At 32.3% G+C, this 18,936-nt stretch overlaps 2 protein-coding genes across 2 annotated transcripts in view; one reads left to right on the top strand and one right to left on the bottom strand.

Annotated features, from left to right (window-relative positions):
• The window catches only part of LOC126744524 (tyrosine-protein phosphatase Lar), a 1,889,525-nt gene that overhangs the window by 1,548,701 nt on the left and 321,888 nt on the right, over positions 1 to 18,936 (bottom strand). The gene's annotated exons all lie outside the window — the stretch shown is intronic.
• The window catches only part of LOC126744619 (cuticle protein 7-like), a 49,844-nt gene continuing 41,898 nt past the window's right edge, over positions 10,991 to 18,936 (top strand). Inside the window, exon 1 of the mRNA XM_050452117.1 lies at positions 10,991 to 11,118. Within this exon, the coding sequence (XP_050308074.1) occupies positions 11,062 to 11,118 (57 nt within the window). The 5' untranslated portion in view covers positions 10,991 to 11,061. The remainder of the gene's footprint in view (positions 11,119 to 18,936) is intronic.

Genomic DNA, 18,936 nt, shown 5'->3' with positions numbered 1-18,936 from the left:
GAAAATCACCCTGTATAGGTAATCTATGCAACACTCAGCAATTTTTTTTTACTTCAATGTTGTTATAAATGCCTATAAGACTAGTCTTTTTGTTTTAAACAAAAAAAATGGTTTTCTGCATATTCCTAAGAAAATATCATAAATCCAAGAAAGTTATTCTCCAGGTTATCAACTGGTGTTTTTAAAGCTTTAGCTCATAGTATTACTAACCGAGATAAAGTGGAAATTATATTTCTTCATGGCGGTTACGCCTCCTTACGGTCGCATTACAAATTAAAAAGGATTTCTAGGTAATTTTCTTGTCATTTTATTCATCAAGGTTTTTTTTTCAAATGTGAAGATACCTTCGCTTTTTTTTCTATCCTCATTTTTTATAAAAAGTCAGTTGTTAAAATCATAAATAAATCTGAATGCCGCTTGTTATGTGTCTCTCTTCATGGTTTATTAATTTTTTCTATTTATTCTTTTCTCAACAATAATTTAATCAATGGATTTTAATCTATTTTAACAAACTTCGAATATTTTTAATAAAAATCCTGTCATAATATAAATCAAAAAAAGTTGTCAGTATTTGTTGAAAATCAATATGTCCTTAAATTCTTTACTGTCAGTTACCTCAGTCTCGTCCTAACACAGTTATAATGTAGCTCGTTCCCCACCAAATTATCATTTCAACTTTTATATTAGTCCCTCTAAAATATTAAAGAATTCAAAATGAGCAACTAAAATTGACCTTATTTGAGGCATAGAGAGATATTAATAGCCTCTAAATATTAATACGGTATTCAATCCCAGATTGTTAAAACAGAGGGGAGAACTTAACAAGGTCGCTGTGTTCATTTAGCAGGATTAGGGTCTGCAAGTTTATTATCCATGTCATTATACATATTTTTTTAGGTGAAAATACCTATTTATAATTTAAAATGGTTTGGTCTAGACTTTTTTAATTAATAAATCCTTTGCGTAGTTTTAGCAACTCGTCCAAGCTCTATTCATCTAATATAAAAGTAATAATCGATATACTCTGAATAACTTAAATATCATTAACATTTCAAATCTGTACCTGGTAAAATACTCAAACAAGGTTCATATAAGGGCAATGCGACAAGGCTGTTAGGTCGGATTAAGGGCAAAGAGCACGACAGGTCTGAGTTAATGAGCCAAGGATTAACTCTGACTGCGGCGCCATACTGCCACTTCATGACAATCCCCAAATTTGGCCGGAGGTTTATCGGCAAAAATTGTTTATGGTTTCAGAATATTTTAAGATGAAATTATGCATATATAAATTAGGTGAATACAGCTATTATTTTCTTTATGTTTATGTAAGAATTACATTTTATTTCGGTAACTTTATCTGTTTATTCTCCTATCGGGCTAAGCAAAATAATTAAGCGGACACGCTCTTGAAGGATTGAAATTTATATTAACGTTTTGACTCATATTTCAAAATTAAACTCAAATTTAAAAACATTTTATTAACCAATCAAAAAATTACATACGTAAACAAATTTCATATATCGCATAATTTTAATATACCTCTAGTAAAAACGTTTAGGTTTAAGTTTCCGGTCGTAACAATCAATCAATCAATGCTTTATTGTCAAGAAATTGTTACAATTTGTAGACAAAGCTGTAAAACAAAAAAGACACAACAATACAAACAAAACACAATTAAAGAAAAGAAAAACAAAACAAAATTAAAAAATAAATAAATAAATAAATAGATTAAAATAGAATATCTACAATATATACAGATTAATACAATTTAAAAATTATTGTAAGTAATCAAAAATATTATTATAAAATATACAATTTAATGTATACAAAGTCAAAAAAAAAATCATAACTGTGTAAAAAGCTCTCTCCAGTAAGAATGCTTTTAATGCTTTACGAAATGCAAAAAAAGATGTGATGCATTTAATTTCCAATGGCAGATGATTGTACATTTTTTTTGCATTATATAATATGGAACTTTTGAACAACTCTGAATGTGGGGTAGGCAGGTATAGATCATGTTCCATGTTTCTAAGTGGATAACTATGGGAAGGCCTATCAGATACTGAACCGTGTTTGCGTATTAGACAAACGCACTCAAATATGAATAAAGATAGAAGAGTTAATATTTGAAATTTTTTGAAGAAAAGCTGGCAATGACTTCTGTATTTAAATCTCAGTGTATAACGTAAAGCTCTCTTTTGTAGTCTAAAAATACGGTCAAATTGAGTTGCATTACATGTACCCCAGAATGGAAGGGCGTATCGAAGGTGCGATTCAAAAAGGGCAAAATAAACTGTTCTAGAAGTAGACAGGCTAAGCTCCTTAGAAATTGATCTTAACGCAAAACAAGCGGAACTTAATTTTCTTGATAAAAAGTCAATATGTGTGTCCCATTTTAACGAGTTGTCAACAGTTAGCCCTAAAAACTTTACAGAATCAACTTCGTCAATTGTTGCGTTACCAAGTATACAAAAGATTGCAAGGTATTTTTATAGGATAACATTTTATTTTTGGAAATGTTGAGACAAAGGAGATTAGAGTCGCACCATGATTTGATAGTAGTTAAATCACTTGATACGGTTCTATGAAGTGTAGAAATATCCGGATTACTCCAGGTAAAACTAGTATCATCAGCAAATAGACTTTACCGTTAATATTTAGATTAGCAATGTCATTGATGAAGATAAGAAATAAAATAGGGCCAAGTACGGAACCTTGAGGCACACCACTTTGTATTGGCTTGCAAGAAGACATAGTCAAATCAATTCTCACAGCTTAACATCTGTTACTGAGATATGACTTAAACCATTCAAAAGGCGCTCCTCTGAACCCGTAATATTGCAACTTTTTTAATAAGATGTCATGATTAACACAATCAAAGGCTTTAGAAAAATCACAGAAAATTGTCGCTGTAGGTTGTTGGTTGTTTAAGCTAGAGTATACATTATTAAAAAGAGAAAACATAGCATCATTTGTGCATTTGTTATTTAAAAATCCAAATTGATGGGAAGTAAGTATTTTATATTTTAGCAAAAATGATAGAAGTCTTTTTTTCATCAATCTTTCAATAATTTTTGAAAGTGTGGGAAGAAGAGCGATAGGGCGATAGTTGGAAGACTTGACTGATCTTTGTCTCCTCCTTTATGTAGTGAAATTATTATCGCCATCTTAAGGCAGTTAGGAAAAACACCTTTTTGAAAAGACTGATTAATTAGAGTAATAAGATGACATAATGTACATTCGGGCAGATTTGAAAACATTTTGAGAGTAAGTCCATCAATTCCAGAAGAGCCTTTATTTTTGATTTCCCTAATTCAACTGCAAAGCTCTGGTAACACTACAGGCGTAAAGAAAAAACTATGGAAATTCTCATTTGCAACGGGAAGATAGGAAAGTGGATCATGGGAAGAAGTTATGGTACTCATTAAATTATTTCCCACATTTACAAAATAATCATTAAGGTTCTCAGATGAAGTGGAGATAGTATTCGACAAAGAAGGCTTATTTCTCAAAGCATTAACAATCGGCCATGTTTCCTTAGCCACATTTTTAGATTTAGCCAGTCTCCTATTATAGTAAATATCCTTGGCGGCTTTTAAAGTTCTCTAATAAATCTTTTTGTAAAGTCTTACGTATTCATGAAAAAAAGCGCTGTGTGAAAATTTCTTAAGATGAGATAATAAGCGCATGTTCTTAGCAGATGTACGCAAGCCTTGGGTAGACCAGGGGTTATGTTGCTTCTTTTTAAGAGGTCTCAAAGGAAAGGACTTGAGAGAAAGACCAGATAGCGTTTTTACAAATCTAGAGAATTCTGAATCAACGTCGTCAGAGAGAATATTCCAGTCAGTTGATTGACAAAGGTGCCTAAAATGTAAAAAATTTTTATCCGAGAAAATACGGCCTAATTTGCGTGGAACATTTTTACTTTTAGATTTAGTTATGGAAAACTTTGTTAACACTGCTTCATGGTCTAAGAAACCTGAGCTTAAGATAGTACAATCGACGAAATCTGGCTCAAAGGAAGATACGACATAATCTATTGTACTAGAGCTGGTTGTAGTTATTCTGGTAGGTGATTTAATGTGCACGATTAAGCCAAAAGAGTCGAAAATGGACTGGAGAGATTCTTGGGCAGCACACACACTAGAAAAATCAATGTTTAGGTCGCCACATAAAATAAGTTTGCTTTTTAACGCCAGGGACTCAAGCAAGCTTAGTAATTTTTGGAAAAAAACATTTACGTCAGCATCAGGTGTTCTGCAAATACAAACAACGTAAAGATCAAAATTACTATTGTAAACAATAGAAAATTAAAATATTTTTTCAGAAACTAAATTATCGAACCTGGTTACCATTGAAAAGTCGTTGCTAGTAGATAATATCACAGTACCTTCATGAGTTGGATTTGTTCTATCAAATCTGACAACTGTAGTGTAATTATCCACCATCACAGGCTCACGAACATGCAACCAATGTTCAGTTATGGCAACGATTTCTGGAAAATGAAGCTCTTCTAGTAAAAGAAATAAATCATTAGTTTTATGTCTTAAGGACTGAATATTTAGAGAGAAAATACTAAGCTTGCAATTGTCCAGTATCCAGGGTGCTTGATCCTCTGTTCGCGTTAAGACATTTAAAAAATTTTATTCCTGGCAGGATAAAAATTTTTATCCGGGATCCACCAGAATAATAATTCCTATGACTCTCTCTGATTTTTTGAAGGCGTAGCAGCTTTTCTGATGAGAAGAAGGACCTGAAGGCTGACAGATCTGCTTCAACTTCAGTTGGACCAATACCATAGGCATCATGGTACCGAAAGTAGAGCCTCCGCAAAGAGTCCACGTCACCAGGAAGTCCCTCTAATGCAAATGCCAATCGAATGCTGGTGTTGGTATGTCCTTCAAAACACACACTGGACGGTTGATCATGCAGATAGGCAAGGAATAACCTAAGAGGTTTTAAGATGGAAGGGTCTCTCAGTCTGGCCAATAAATAGCGACCATCAGTCGCATCTGAGTCTCTTGATAGTCGCACTATTGGTGGAGTCAACGGGTCCATATTTGCTGCTTTATTCGCCACTGAATTATTATCGATGACAAAATCAACCTCTAATAATTCTGTTGCACGGGATTTGGAGGCAGCAATAGCCTCCCTATCAGAACTAATTTTCAAAGATTGAACCTCTCTGGATATTGTAGCAGATGTTGATGGAACTGAGCGATGTGGCAGGTTATGGCTGTCTATAGAGTGAGGCTTAGACCTAGACTGGGAAGGCTTAGATTTGGGCGAGGTGGTACTATTTATTTGGACTGGCGTTTTAGAGGTTTCCAAATATGAATTTATGAGAGTGCTCGGTGGCCACATACTAATATCCTTCAGCCGCTTTAAGTGATTTAAGTTCTGCACACCAATTTTGAAGTCGGAATGTGCAATGTTCTTGGTTTTTAGCATTGGGAAACATCGGATAAAGTCCGTCGTTCCCAGTTTTTCTTTGATGAAGTGTGCAAGCTGATTTCCGGTATACGGAGGTGGGATATTTGATACAACCACGTAATGCCATTCATCTTTGTTCATTGTGTTGTCCTTCGGTGACGTCGGAACCTCCGGGTCTGGTTTTTCTGTATGATCAGTCTGGCAGGCTATCGTCCTTTTAGTTACAGGTTGGTAACTTTTAACATTCGATTTTTCTTTAGCTAATTGTTCTATGGTGCGAGCCATTTGTTCTCATTTGTTCACATCTTTCTCAGATTCTCTACTTTACTTTTTAACTCTATCATTGGAAGGATCATGGACCTGTACCTTTACCGTCTAACCATGGTTGTCCATAAGAATTGATGACAGGTTGAAAATTTCCTGTTTCATATCTCTAATTGAATGGAAAAGAGATTGTTGTCCATTTTCAGAGACAGTATGGAGGCGATGAATGTCATCAATTTTGTCATAGAGATTCTTCCATTTGTAGTCGTGAGAATTTAAAATGTCGTACCTCTGAAAACACTGGTAGAAGGTCGTTTCTTCTTCTTTAGACAGGTTCCCAGAGCATTGACATTTTCTAGAGATATCTGATGGTTTTGTAGCTGCGAAACTTTATCATGAAGATATTTTAATGTTGGTGAATCGGAAACACTGCAGAAAAATCTAATGTTGTTGTATTTCTGCTGATGAAGGACCTTTGTAGTTACCTTGTCCATACCTGTGCAGCCCATACAGAAATTACGGCGGCATGCCCCACTGCAACGAAGTTTGTATTTCTCCTTATCCGAGACGATTTTTTGGCAGGAATCGCACTTGAATTCAGCCATTATTCTCAAGTGGACGGTAGATGTTTATACAGGAAAAACTCAAAAATAGTTCAACAGACAGAGTTACACAGAAACTAAAGAGTTAGCGGAAAATGTTTTTTAATTAGAAAGCACGCACAGCAATTAATGTTCAATATTAAAAGTTCAATAAATATCGAAAAAGTCAATGGTAGCTATACAAGGTCACGTTAAGTTACACCGAAAAAGTTTATACTAGCAGAACGTAAACAGCATAGTAGGAACTAGAATTTATCAGGAAGCGTATGTATAGCGGAAAACACACCATTGTAACTTTTAAATAAAAAGGTTTTTTTTTAAAACACGTGGTCAAATCAAAACAAAACAAACATTCAATACTAAAAGAGCCAACGAACGAAAACACGACCATCTCGTACGACTGCTGCAAGTAGAATGAATTATTATTAATAAGCATAAATATACATATTCATTATAAATATATTATTATTAGCGTTAAAAAGTATTATAGTGACAGTAGTAACAGAAACACTCTTTTTGCATTTATTTCCACCATTTGGATTCTTTAAAAGAGATAACCTTTTAATTCATTCCAACATTGGCAAAAGCATGTCGTGACTAAGTGTAACAAAGATTTTTGCCGAATCTATAAATAATCCTGTGCACTTTTGTCCTCTAAATGCCTGATATTTTTATACTGTCCCTCTTGTTTTCAATATATCTGAAACATATATAGAAAATGAAGGTGGTTCCAAAACGAAATTTCTGGTATTCCATTCGTAACATTCAAATAATTGAATTTTTCTACGTGTATCTCTTTTAATACAAAGTTGAGGATAAGAAAGACTATGGATAAAAATATCATTACAAAATAAACTTTTATGAAAGGTTCTTTTATTAAATGTTTTGTAGCTTAAGCGTTTGTAATTATGTAGTAAAGTTTAAAAACATAATATGAGTTATAAAACGTTTTATCCATTTTAAAAGTAGTATTTTGTAATTTGTTTTGTGCTAGTATTTATTTAATTATAAGAAGTAATAAAATAAATACCTTTCTAGAGTCTAGAGTTTATCCAACGAGTCCACTAACACCTTTGTTGATTTTCATCCACGCCGAATTTTTCAAAGATTTCTGCCCGGTTTGTACAAAACCCATATTTTTTACAGATGGTAATTCCGTGAATATGTATTGTTTACCCTTTAACTATATTTTACTATAAAATTCGTTATCCTTCAGCCATCGTTGACAAAAATGTACAAAGACCAGTATCGGTTTATTTCAGTATTAATATTAAATTGCAACCTATAGCTCTGTGGCGAAGCGTACGAGTAGACAAGGTAGACACTGTCTACCCAAAATTATCCTGTTATTTATCATTAATTTATCACCTAATTATTTCATGTAATTGTTGAATTTAAATTAAAAAAAAATTAACACAGAACGTATCTATACATGATTAAATCGAAGGCGCGCCGCGCCCCGCCTGCCGCACCGATTAAAATAAAAATGCAGGGCTGACACCGAGCCTCAGGAAGACACATTGATATTTGTCTTAGCATCTAATCGAACCAAATACGCATCAAGTAGGCGACAGAGGTCCGGCCGCATCGCATTCAGCCTATTACGTCTGCGAAATTTACTCGCAGGAAAGACATTCGAGCTTTTGTCTATGGAAGTCGACCAGCTATTTTATTATGCTGTTGAGGGGTTATTGTTTATGGACACACTTGATCTGGTCGGCCGCAATACAGTTTTGTTTTGTTTTGATGAATCTGCATTTGGCATTTGGTGCGGGCGCGTGCTCTAGTAATTTAATATTTAGTAGTATTTTTATTTTTGGGTGTATAAAAAACGTTTTTTTAGTGGATATTTTAATTTTAGTGGTTCTTTATGAATGACTGTTTTTATTTGTCTTATTTAATTTTAAAATAATGGATATTGAAGATCCAATTACATACATTAAAGAACGAAACTTTTCTTCTTTATCATTAGAAGAAAAACTTAATTTAAAAAATTCTCAAAAACGACCTGATCTTAATATTTCACAAAAAGACGGCAAAACTATCCGGAAATTCCAAAAAACCTGGTACGAGTCGTTCAGCTGGTTGACGGAAAGTGTCAATTTGAATGCTTTGTACTGCTTTCCCTGTGTTTTATTTGGCGGAGAAGAAGCTTGGGCAAAAGATGGGATCAATGTAATAAAAAATTTTGTTCAGAAAGCGAACAAACATGCTACCTCAAAAAAACACATTTCATGTAATGAATTTTTTTGCATGTTGGGAAAAGTCCGCATTGATCACACTCTTATTGAGGCGCGAAAAATTAATGCTCTCCAACACAATGAGAAAGTGAAAAAAAATAGACAGATAGTAGGCCGATTAATTGACGTTGTATGTTTTTTGGCGAAGCAAGAACTTGCATTTAGAGGCCATGATGAGACTGGAGAGTCAAGAATTAAAGGTAGGTTATTGTAACTTAATTGCTAAAATGTTAGCATTGAATATAAATATTTTAGGAAATTTTTTGGAGATATTGCAGCTACTAGCTATGGAGGAACCTGCCATTAAGGATGACTTAGAAAGCAGTTCGGTTTTTAGAGGGATATCGAGTGACATCCAGAATGATCTTGTTGAATCTATCACATGTGTAGTTCAGGAAATAATTTTAGAAGAATTAAAAAATACCGAATTTGTTTCTGTTCAAGCTGACGAAACTACAGACAATTCGTGTTGTGTGCAATTTAGTGTTATTTTGAGGTATGTCTGTAAAAATGAGATAGTAGAAAGATTTCTTGGATTTTATGATGTATCTGGTAATAAGACGGCCGTAGGTCTTAGTAATAAAATATTGGAAGTGTTTAAATTATGCCAAGTCGAAAAAAAACTTGTATCCCAAACTTATGACAGGGCTAGTATCATATCAGGAACTAAGGGTGGCGTACAAACTATAATAAAAAAAATCTGTCCACAAGCACTGTTTATACACTGTTATGCTCACCAACTAAATTTAGTTCGTTTACATTCTTCCAAGCGAATTACTAATGTTAAACTGTTTATTTGTAATTTAAGTAGTTTTAAAACTTTTTTTGCAAGATCTCCTTTACGAGCAGATGAATTAAGAAAATCAGGTTTTAGTATTCCAAGTGGGTCTGACATAAGATGGAATTTCCATTCTCGGTCAGTATTCTCTATTTTTCGAAACTATCACACTCTATCAAAAATTCATAGGAGATTCTGATAAATTCGATCCACAAAGTACTAATTTGGCTATAGGTTTAATCAAAATATTAAAACAACCTAAATTTGTTCTTATGTTATGTCTTTTTTATAACATTTTCGTGTTTTCAAATCATTTATACTCAATTTTGCAATCAAAAATACTGTCAAATCCTGCAATTTGTTTCAAAGAAGAAGAACAAACAATTAAAAATATATCTGACTTACGTAAAGATGAAACTATTGCTTCTCGTGTAGACCAATGTGACGAATTTTTAGGTGACGCGATTTCTGAGAATATTAAGATGAATTTTAAAAGAGTTGCATTTGAGGTAATTGATACAATTATTATTCAATTGCAGGAACGATTTAGCGATATTCACAAATTATCATTTATAAATCTTTTTGAAAGGGAAAAATATCCCGATTATGTAAAATAATCCCCAAAATACATTTACCAAAAATTGGATAGTACCTATCCAAAAATTTTTAATTTATTAAAACTAGAAAATGAACTATCAGTTATAATATGCTTGTGATATTAAACAACATTTAGAACCATTACAATTATTTAATTATATTTATGATCATGATTTAAATGATGTTTTTTCTGAAAGTATAAAATTATTGAGGCTAATTTTTACTATACCAGTGACCAGTGCCTCCTCAGAAAGATCTATGAGTACCTTAAAACGAATAAAAACATATTTGAGAAACTCGATGAAGAACGAACGGTTGTCAGCGTTATCCACGCTATCTATAGAAAAATATATCGTTGGAGATTACAATCGACACCCACAATTTAAAGAAAAAGTCATTGACAATTTTGCTATGAGCAAATCGCGTCGTATTGAACTTCTTTATAAAGCAATATGAATATCTATGTAAAGTATATACATGTAATATTTATAATATATGTTATGTTTTTTTGTAAGTAGTATTTATTTTTATGCTATCTATTATTATTTATATCACTGCATAATTTTTCTCTTTGAGTTAATCTTTCATGCGCTTTCATTCCCTATTTCACTAAAGTGAATAATATGAAATACACATTTTTTTTCTAATTAGCGATTTTTATTGTTTGTCTACCCGAAAAAAAAGTTCACGCTTCGCCACTGCTATAGCTATAGTATCATGTCATAACTTTAAGTGAAATATTGTGTGGATTGAATTAAATTTATTTTACACTGCGGCTGTATATAGAAGGAAAAAGTATTTTTACTACATTACAAAAAAAATACTCGTATTACTTCGCCTTTAACCTAAAAATCACTTCACATGGAACGGGTCCTGCACAATACGAGTCTCACAAAGCTCTACAAGAAGTAACGTTAGTTACTAAGTAACGTTTCTCGATTCTAAGCTATACGTGACCCATAAACATTGAAAATATTCATTACCCACGGGATATCCAGTAACATTCAAGAACGGTCGGTCACACACGGGACGACAAATCGACAACTATTGCATCACAAATAGGCAAAGAAAAAAAAACAGGATTCGGGTAAAGTTACGCTTTAAGGTCGCCGGCTGTACTATAAAAGAGTAAGAAATCCGACATTTGATGTCAGTTGAGTTAAGAGCTTCATTTAGTGTAAAAAATATAATTATGTTTGTGAAGGTAAGAAATTAAAAATTTAATAATGTTAAATGTGTTTAAGTATTTATAGGGCTAAAAATTAATTGAGGTCACTTGAATACTTATAATTTTACATATATTTTTTTGTATAAAGTCAGTTTTGTTAGTAATAATTTGTAATGATTTAGGTGATTTAGTGCTGTCTTAAATGATTATAGGGTATGAGGGATCGCCCTAAATATAATTTGTAGTTTCTGAAATGATAGGATGCAAATAGCTAACATTGATTAAATTAAATTGGTGCTCTGAAGAGTATTGGGGCTTGCTGTTCTTATTCTACATAAATTCTATTTTTAACTAAACTATAGCAATAGTCATTACAAATATCATATCGTACAACGATATGGAAAATCTATAATCTATCTGGTACAACTTGTTGTAAACAAAGACGATTTACAATAATATCATTAAGGTAATATAATAGTTATATAGGGTGGCCATTTGAAAACGAAACAGAGCCTATTTTGGGTCCCTCAGAACATTTGCGACAAAGTCCTGGGACCCGTCAATTTTTGATTTAAAGGGGAAACATTTTTTTACTAGTTTCGCCCCCCTGAGGGCAAAGTACTAGCGGGGATGACAAGGGCCCCCAAAATTTTAAATGGAACGGGGGGTCGAGTGATACCTTATTTTGAAGGTATTTTTATGTGGATTATAACCCTAAAGTTTTAAATGTTACTATTTACCTAGTCGAGGATTTTTTCGCAAATGTTCTGAGGGATCCAAAATAGGCTCTGTTTCGTTTTCAAATGGCCACCCTGTATATATATTTACTAGTATTATATTTATATTACTAGTATTATATTACGGAACAATAAAAGGATTTCTACAACTATTCAACTAGTCACATTCTAAAAATTCCAAGGTTCAATTTCAGAATTTGGAAAAATTTTATATTTCAAAACTTGTCTTTGATGTGATCGATGTATTATGTAAGTAGATAAAGCGTAATTATACAAATAATAGAGTTTAATTTCTTATTCAAAATTTCCGGATCTTAGTTACCCACTATAAGTTTAAGGACCAGTAGTACGTCTTATGAATATAACGTCACACATAGAAATTTTATATTCCTGAATCTTTATTATTGTTTTTCTATTTGTTTCTATAAGCATTGTCGATAAAAAGACTGAGTTGACAGAAGCATATTTTATCGAATAACCTCTATATTAAGAGTTGTATTTGTATTTGTACTTTAATATATTTTTACAATTTTTAAGGTTCTCTTTAGATATAGGACATGCAAAATAAATTTTTCGTGAAATAAAATGCTTCCCGAATCAATTAATTTTCATTTTAAAAGCAGCGGACGCCCACGTTTTGTGGTTCACCTGACAAAAGGTGAAATTTTTATTGTCCCGCAACAGTATATTTCGGTTTATCGGTGGTTTTACAAAAAAAAAAAATAAAGCCTGCCATACAATGGGTTGTTATAACTGAAAATTATTGGAAGCCAAGTATTAGTCGTTATGGATCTTTTGATAAATGATGCCACTAGTATATATTTAAAAAACTGTTGGATTTTTTTTGTGATTATACCCTGATTTTTATTTGTATGTTAGATAGTGCGAAATAAACTTATTAAAAATTTAAAAACACTTAGAATCGAATTAAAACTTAATCATACGCAATATAATACATCAGTAGGTAATATGGGAAAATGATGGAAATTAAAATAAAATAAGATAAGATAAATATAAAATTATATTTATATCTTATTTTGTGTAGACTTTAATCATTTAATTCCCACAATTTAATCATTATAACAGTCTACGGATTTTATTAAGTTAACAAATTCAGATCATCATTTCATTTATTGTAAAATGTCCTATACTTAAAAGAAGAGGGAAATGGCTGTGTTGCTCGAAGGATAATACAAATCAATCAAACCAGATGTATTCAGAGCCATTTTATTTTAAAAGCTTAGCAGAGCGCTTTCGGCGTATGAGCCTTCATCGAATTTTATAATGACTGATAACAATAAAGAAATTTTCAATTGGTACAGATATGTTGACGATTGTCTCTGTTTCTTGAATTGTGACACAGTAGGAGCTCAGTTACTTTTAAACAAGCTAAACTAAATACATCCTAAGATTTCTTTCACACTAGAAATAGAAACAAATAATAATTTGAATTTTTTAGACTTAACAATACATCAAATCAAATAGTTTAGAATTTTCAATATACCGGAAACCCTCTCAAACACACCACATGATTTCAAATGTTTCCAATCACCCTCAACAACACAAAATGGCTGCCTTTAATTGTTTATTCACCGTCTTTTAAGCATTCCTCTATCTCCTTCTAATTTTTAAAACGAAATAAATGTTCTTAAACAAATTGCTTATAATAATAACTATGACCCCAAACTAATTAATATTTTAATCAGAAAAATAAAATTAGCAAAAATTAAAAAAACAGATCTTTCCTGATGTTAATAAAGACAGTAAATTCATATCTCTACCATTCATTAATTCTTATCTTAATAAGAAAATCAACAATAGCTTCATTAAACACCAATCAGAATTACAAATTTCTTATAAAACTAAAAACAACTTGGGTTCGATTTTGATCAATACCAAGGATAAACTTGACACATTATCAAAGAGTGGTATTTACAGATTGCAGTATGATTCTTGTGATTGCTCATATGTAAGACGAACTTCTAGACCCTTAAAAACACGCATAGCCGAGCACTTAAGTAGACCCTCTTCTGCATTTGGTATAAATTCAGTTAATTGTTTTGGTATAAATATATATTAATATAAATTCAATTAACTGCATTTGGTATAAATTCAGTTGGTTCTGCACTGGAATAAATCCAGTTAAAACTAATCAAAATTTATCTCGCAAAATTGCTGAGACCCGTCGATTTTTGTTTATTTTTTTTCATATTTCAAGATAGTTTTTGTATTTTTTCATCTACAGGGGGGATCCAAATTAACCCCAACTTTTTTTTTTCAAATGGAAATCCACTTTTTTTAAACTCTCATTGAAAAGAGCCCTTTTTCTTGATTAAATTGCCCTATTTACTTTTGTGATTATCTAAAGGAGAAATACGAAAAAAAAACATTACATTATTAAAAGTTGCGTTTAATGTATAAGATGCTCAAAATTAGCACCATTTACTTGTTGGCAAAGTCCAAGACGATAATAAAATTCGTTTCTGACCTATTCTAACACTTCTGGAGATATTTGTCGGATTTCTTGCCTAATACGTTTTTTGAGTTCGTCTAGGTTTCCTGGTTTGCTCATATAAATTTGACTTTTCAAATGTCCCCACAGAAAAAAATCAAGTGGGGTGAGATCGGGAGAACGTGCCGGCCACTCGATTGCACCCCTTCTACCAATCCATCTGTTTGAAAAATTGTCATCTATAAATACTGGCGTACATTACGGGCATAATGTGGGGGAGCACCATCTTGTTGCATCCAGATTCTTTCATCATACAAATCTGGATCGAACTGACTCGGATATAAGGCACGTAAGAATGGAACTAGTTCATGTTCAAGAAATTCTAGATACCTTTCCCCAGTTAAAGTATCATTGAAGAATATGGGCCCTATAACTTGTCTGCCAATTATGCCAGCCCAAACATTAGTTTTCTGGGGATATTGTTTATTAGTTTCCCTTTCCCAGTGTGGGTTCTCGTCAGACCAGTAGCGACAGTTCTGCTTATTAACATGGCCATTTAGGGTGAATGTAGCCTCATCAGAAAAAAGGATCCACTCCGAAGATATGCGATTTTCGTCAATGGCGTTCATCATTAATTCACAGAACTGAACTCTGCGATCTGGATCGTCTTCCAATAACTCTTGAACGGGTTGCATTTTATAAGGTCGTTTGTTTGCACTTTTTAAAATTTTTAGCACAGATTTATGATGAATAGAGTTTTCGCGAGGTGCTCTTCTGGCTGCAGTTACCGGATTTTCTTCCATTGCTAACAATACATTTAATTAGGTGTTTTCATCGATTTTAGAAGACCTTTGTCTTGAAACATCCCTCACGTGCCCAACTTCTCGAAATCTGCTTTCGATTTTACTAACCGTACCTTGGTTAATAGGTGGCAAATCTGGATATTTCTGACTGATTAAGTGGACAACTTCTAGCTGAGTACGACTTCTGTCCCCATAACCAATCATCATTAAGATTTCAATCTTGTGGGATTCGGATAAATAAAGCATTTTTTCAATATAAGTTAACTTATTTAACAACTGGTTAAAATTCACTTTAACAGTGACACTACAACAATGTCAGGAAATGTCTCGATACCAATAAAATAAACAAACACGCCAAAAATTTACTAACACAAAATATTTCGAGACTTTTAATAATTTAATGGTTTTTTTTTTCGTATTTCTCCTTTAGATAATCACAAAAGTAAATAGGGCAATTTAATCAGGAAAAAGGGCTCTTTTCAATGAGAGTTTAAAAAAGTGGCTTTCCATTTGGAAAAAAAAAGTTTGGGTTAAGTTGGACTCTCCCTGTAGGTGAAAAAATATAAAAACTATCTTGAAATGTGAAAAAAAATAAACAAAAATCGACGGGTGTCAGGAATTTTGCGAGATAAAATTTGATTAGTTTTAACTGAATTTATTCCAGTTAAAGTCACCACACTGTATAAAATCTAATAATCATAATTTCCTTCAAAGTCTAATTCTAAAATTCTCCATAAGGTTACCTCTAAAAACTATAACCGACTAGATTTTCTTGAGGACATTTATATCACCAACGAGCTCATAAAAAATCCCTCTTGTTTAAATATACAACTGAACCTTAACAGACCTTACGTTCCATTACATAGAAGACTCCACAATTAAATTTTTTTATAAGCATTGGCAATTTTCTAATTTAGAAGTTCGCTTTTACATCCTTAAAGGATAACAACTTCCTATCCGAACAAAAATTTACTGTTGTAGTCTTATTGTGCCACCAATTTATAACCAACTCGCACTACCGCACATCATTTACGATAATGACATCTAGACCGATCTGTCGCTACTACCACTCTGATAGGTTCGCATAATATAAATATTTATTATAAGTAAAGTTAACTGTAGGCTAACCTAATTTGACACACATTTTTCCCGTCATCTAAGAAACCACAATAAATGTAAACAAAACACAAAAGAGACCAACGTTCTCCCCTTTTTAAATACTGTTCGTCCTGTTTAGTGTTCTGTATAGTCTTAAGTGTGTCTAAATGTTAGGTATAATTTTAATAATATCAAATGTGTTTCCACTATGGTAAACTTCTGGGCTTAACTGACAAGTAAGTACATTCCATTCGTTCACCTTTAACTATAATGTTTTTTACGCATTTAACACCCAACTCATTTCAGTTAGCACTGACGATGGCTCATACGCCGAAAACGCGCTGCTAAGCTTTTAAAATAAAATTGCTCCGAATACATCTGGTTTGATTGATTTGTATTGTCCTATACTTAAGGCTAATCAATTTTTACGTATAAAAAATCTATGTAAAATTATTTTTTTTATACATACGTATCTTTATTTTTTATTTTAACATAATATGCGATATAAGCATAACTATACTATTACCCTTCAGTGTTCAGTAAACTAAACTATATTTTTATAATTAGGTTAGCTTCAAAAATATATATTTATGTTAAAGAAAACATATAGTCATAGTTTCCATTTAGTCTAATTTCTATCTAGTCACATACTCCATAATAAACAAATAAATAATTGTGAAGAAATACTCCATACTTTCAGTGGAGTCGAAGGTTAAAGTAATACGAAAATCCTGCAGTCTCCCTCCACTTATTTATTAAACATTCAGTTATTTAAAATTTCTCACATGTTTCGGACATAGTGTCCATCATCAGGGGATACTAAAAGAAAATAGTTCCAAACAAAAGACAAACAGAGAAAACACAGAAAAAAAACAAACTTTAAAATTAAAATAAGGTACACTTACAAAGGTTTAAAATTGGTATTGGATATACGCCCCAGGGTTTGATTCTGTCAAAAGCCCTCTATTTGTTATCATTGTTTTTTTTTTAATTTTATTTATTTACATTCTGTTGTTGACAAGGACCGAACAGTATGCTTAAAAATATATATTCTAAACTCAGACGTAGGTGACATCCTGTGGGAGAAGTTCTAAAAGTACCTGATGGTGTGTTACTACAATTTTTTAATGAAACTAAGAGGAAAGCATAAGGTCCATAAGGAGTATATTAGATGACGCGGTTAACATAACGATTCGTACGTTGTGAAGAAGGAAAGCAATGGATTAGTACTATATAAAAGACAGAGTTAGACACAGTGAGTTGGAAAAATGAGTACAAGAATGATGTACTTGATCATTAACAGAGTAATGCTAGTTGTTGTATTTTGTGTAGCTTTATTTATTTCGAGTATTTCCAACAGATCAAGTTTATTGCTTTTCCGGCAGAAATGTAAAAGCTTTAAGCCAGTAGCTGGATTAAAACTGTGGTTGTTAGTATAAACATGTCTTGTAAAGTTATATTGGATGCTTGTAGGGCAAGCATCCAATATAACTTTAATATATATAACTAAGTATTTCGGTTCTTGCTATTCTTAATCTCTCGAAAATGTTCATTGATACGTGTAGAAAACCTTCTACCGGTCTGTCCCACAGATGTAAATAGCTCCGCACGTATGTAAATACTGCGGAGCTATTTACATACGTGCGGAGCTATTTACATCTGTGGTCTGTCCAATGTAAAATGCATTGCAATTCTCACTGGAGCACCCTATCTGACTGATGATTTTTGTTCTGGCGGGATTTTGTCCTTACAGTTGATAACAAAAGATCTTAATTTGTGTTTAGTTTTAAAGCTAGTATTGACGTTTTGTGAATTAAATATGTTTTTGATTTGGTATGAAATCGTACCCCAAAAGGGGATTGGAATATATTTTTGATCGTCTGATTGTTTGATTATCAGATTTTTATTTAAATGTTTGAAATACATTTTATTGATTAATTTTAAAGGAGAGTGCTATTTGTTTTATAATATTTAACTCTATGTTGAAGTCAGCTTTATCTAGGGGAATCGAGAAAAGTCTAGAAAAGTGGGAATGGAAGCTGCGAATTTCTGGCTATTAGGGTGATTTGAGTTATAAGAAATGATACTGTCAGTGGATGTAGGCTTACGGAATATTGAAAATATGATCTTATTATTTATACGTGTTAGTTTAAAATCTAAAAATACTAAACATTCGCTGGTTTCAATTTCAAAAGTAAAATTAATGCATGAGATAGGAGGGACTACCCTTAAAAATAGCAAAAATATCATCCACATATAGTTTGATAAAGCAAATGTGTTGAAAGAGGGGACTATTTTTTATTTTATTTTCCAAGTCTGACATAAACAATTCATCTGATCTGACATAAACAATTCATAAAGATTTAAACTTTTTCAATATATTGAACTCTGTCCACGATCATAAGACAGTTGTTCTTGTCTGCTTTAGTTAAGGTCAGGTTACTAGTAGTGATCTTATGTACAGATTTCAGCGTCTTAAGATTAGAAGAAACACTCGAGAGAGAAAAGCTATTTCGCCTATGTGTGACGGTTCGGTAAAGTTAAAGGGACGTCTGAAAACCGTTCTTTTTTTTGAAAATTTTTACATAGACTGTTTATCTTGAACATTTTATTGATAAAAAAGTGAGAATGAAGTAAAAAAATGCAAAATTTTAAAAATTATAAAGGATTTTCCAGTTACGTATAATTCACAATTACACCCGGCTTAACTACACTCTATTTATGACTAGGCATCACATTGACCATTATATATGCTATTAATTTA

Source organism: Anthonomus grandis, chromosome 1 (genome assembly GCF_022605725.1).
Source record: "Anthonomus grandis grandis chromosome 1, icAntGran1.3, whole genome shotgun sequence".
NCBI lineage: Eukaryota > Metazoa > Arthropoda > Insecta > Coleoptera > Curculionidae > Anthonomus > Anthonomus grandis.
Note: the sequence above shows the minus strand (reverse complement) of the source record. Positions and strands in the feature narration are given on the sequence as shown.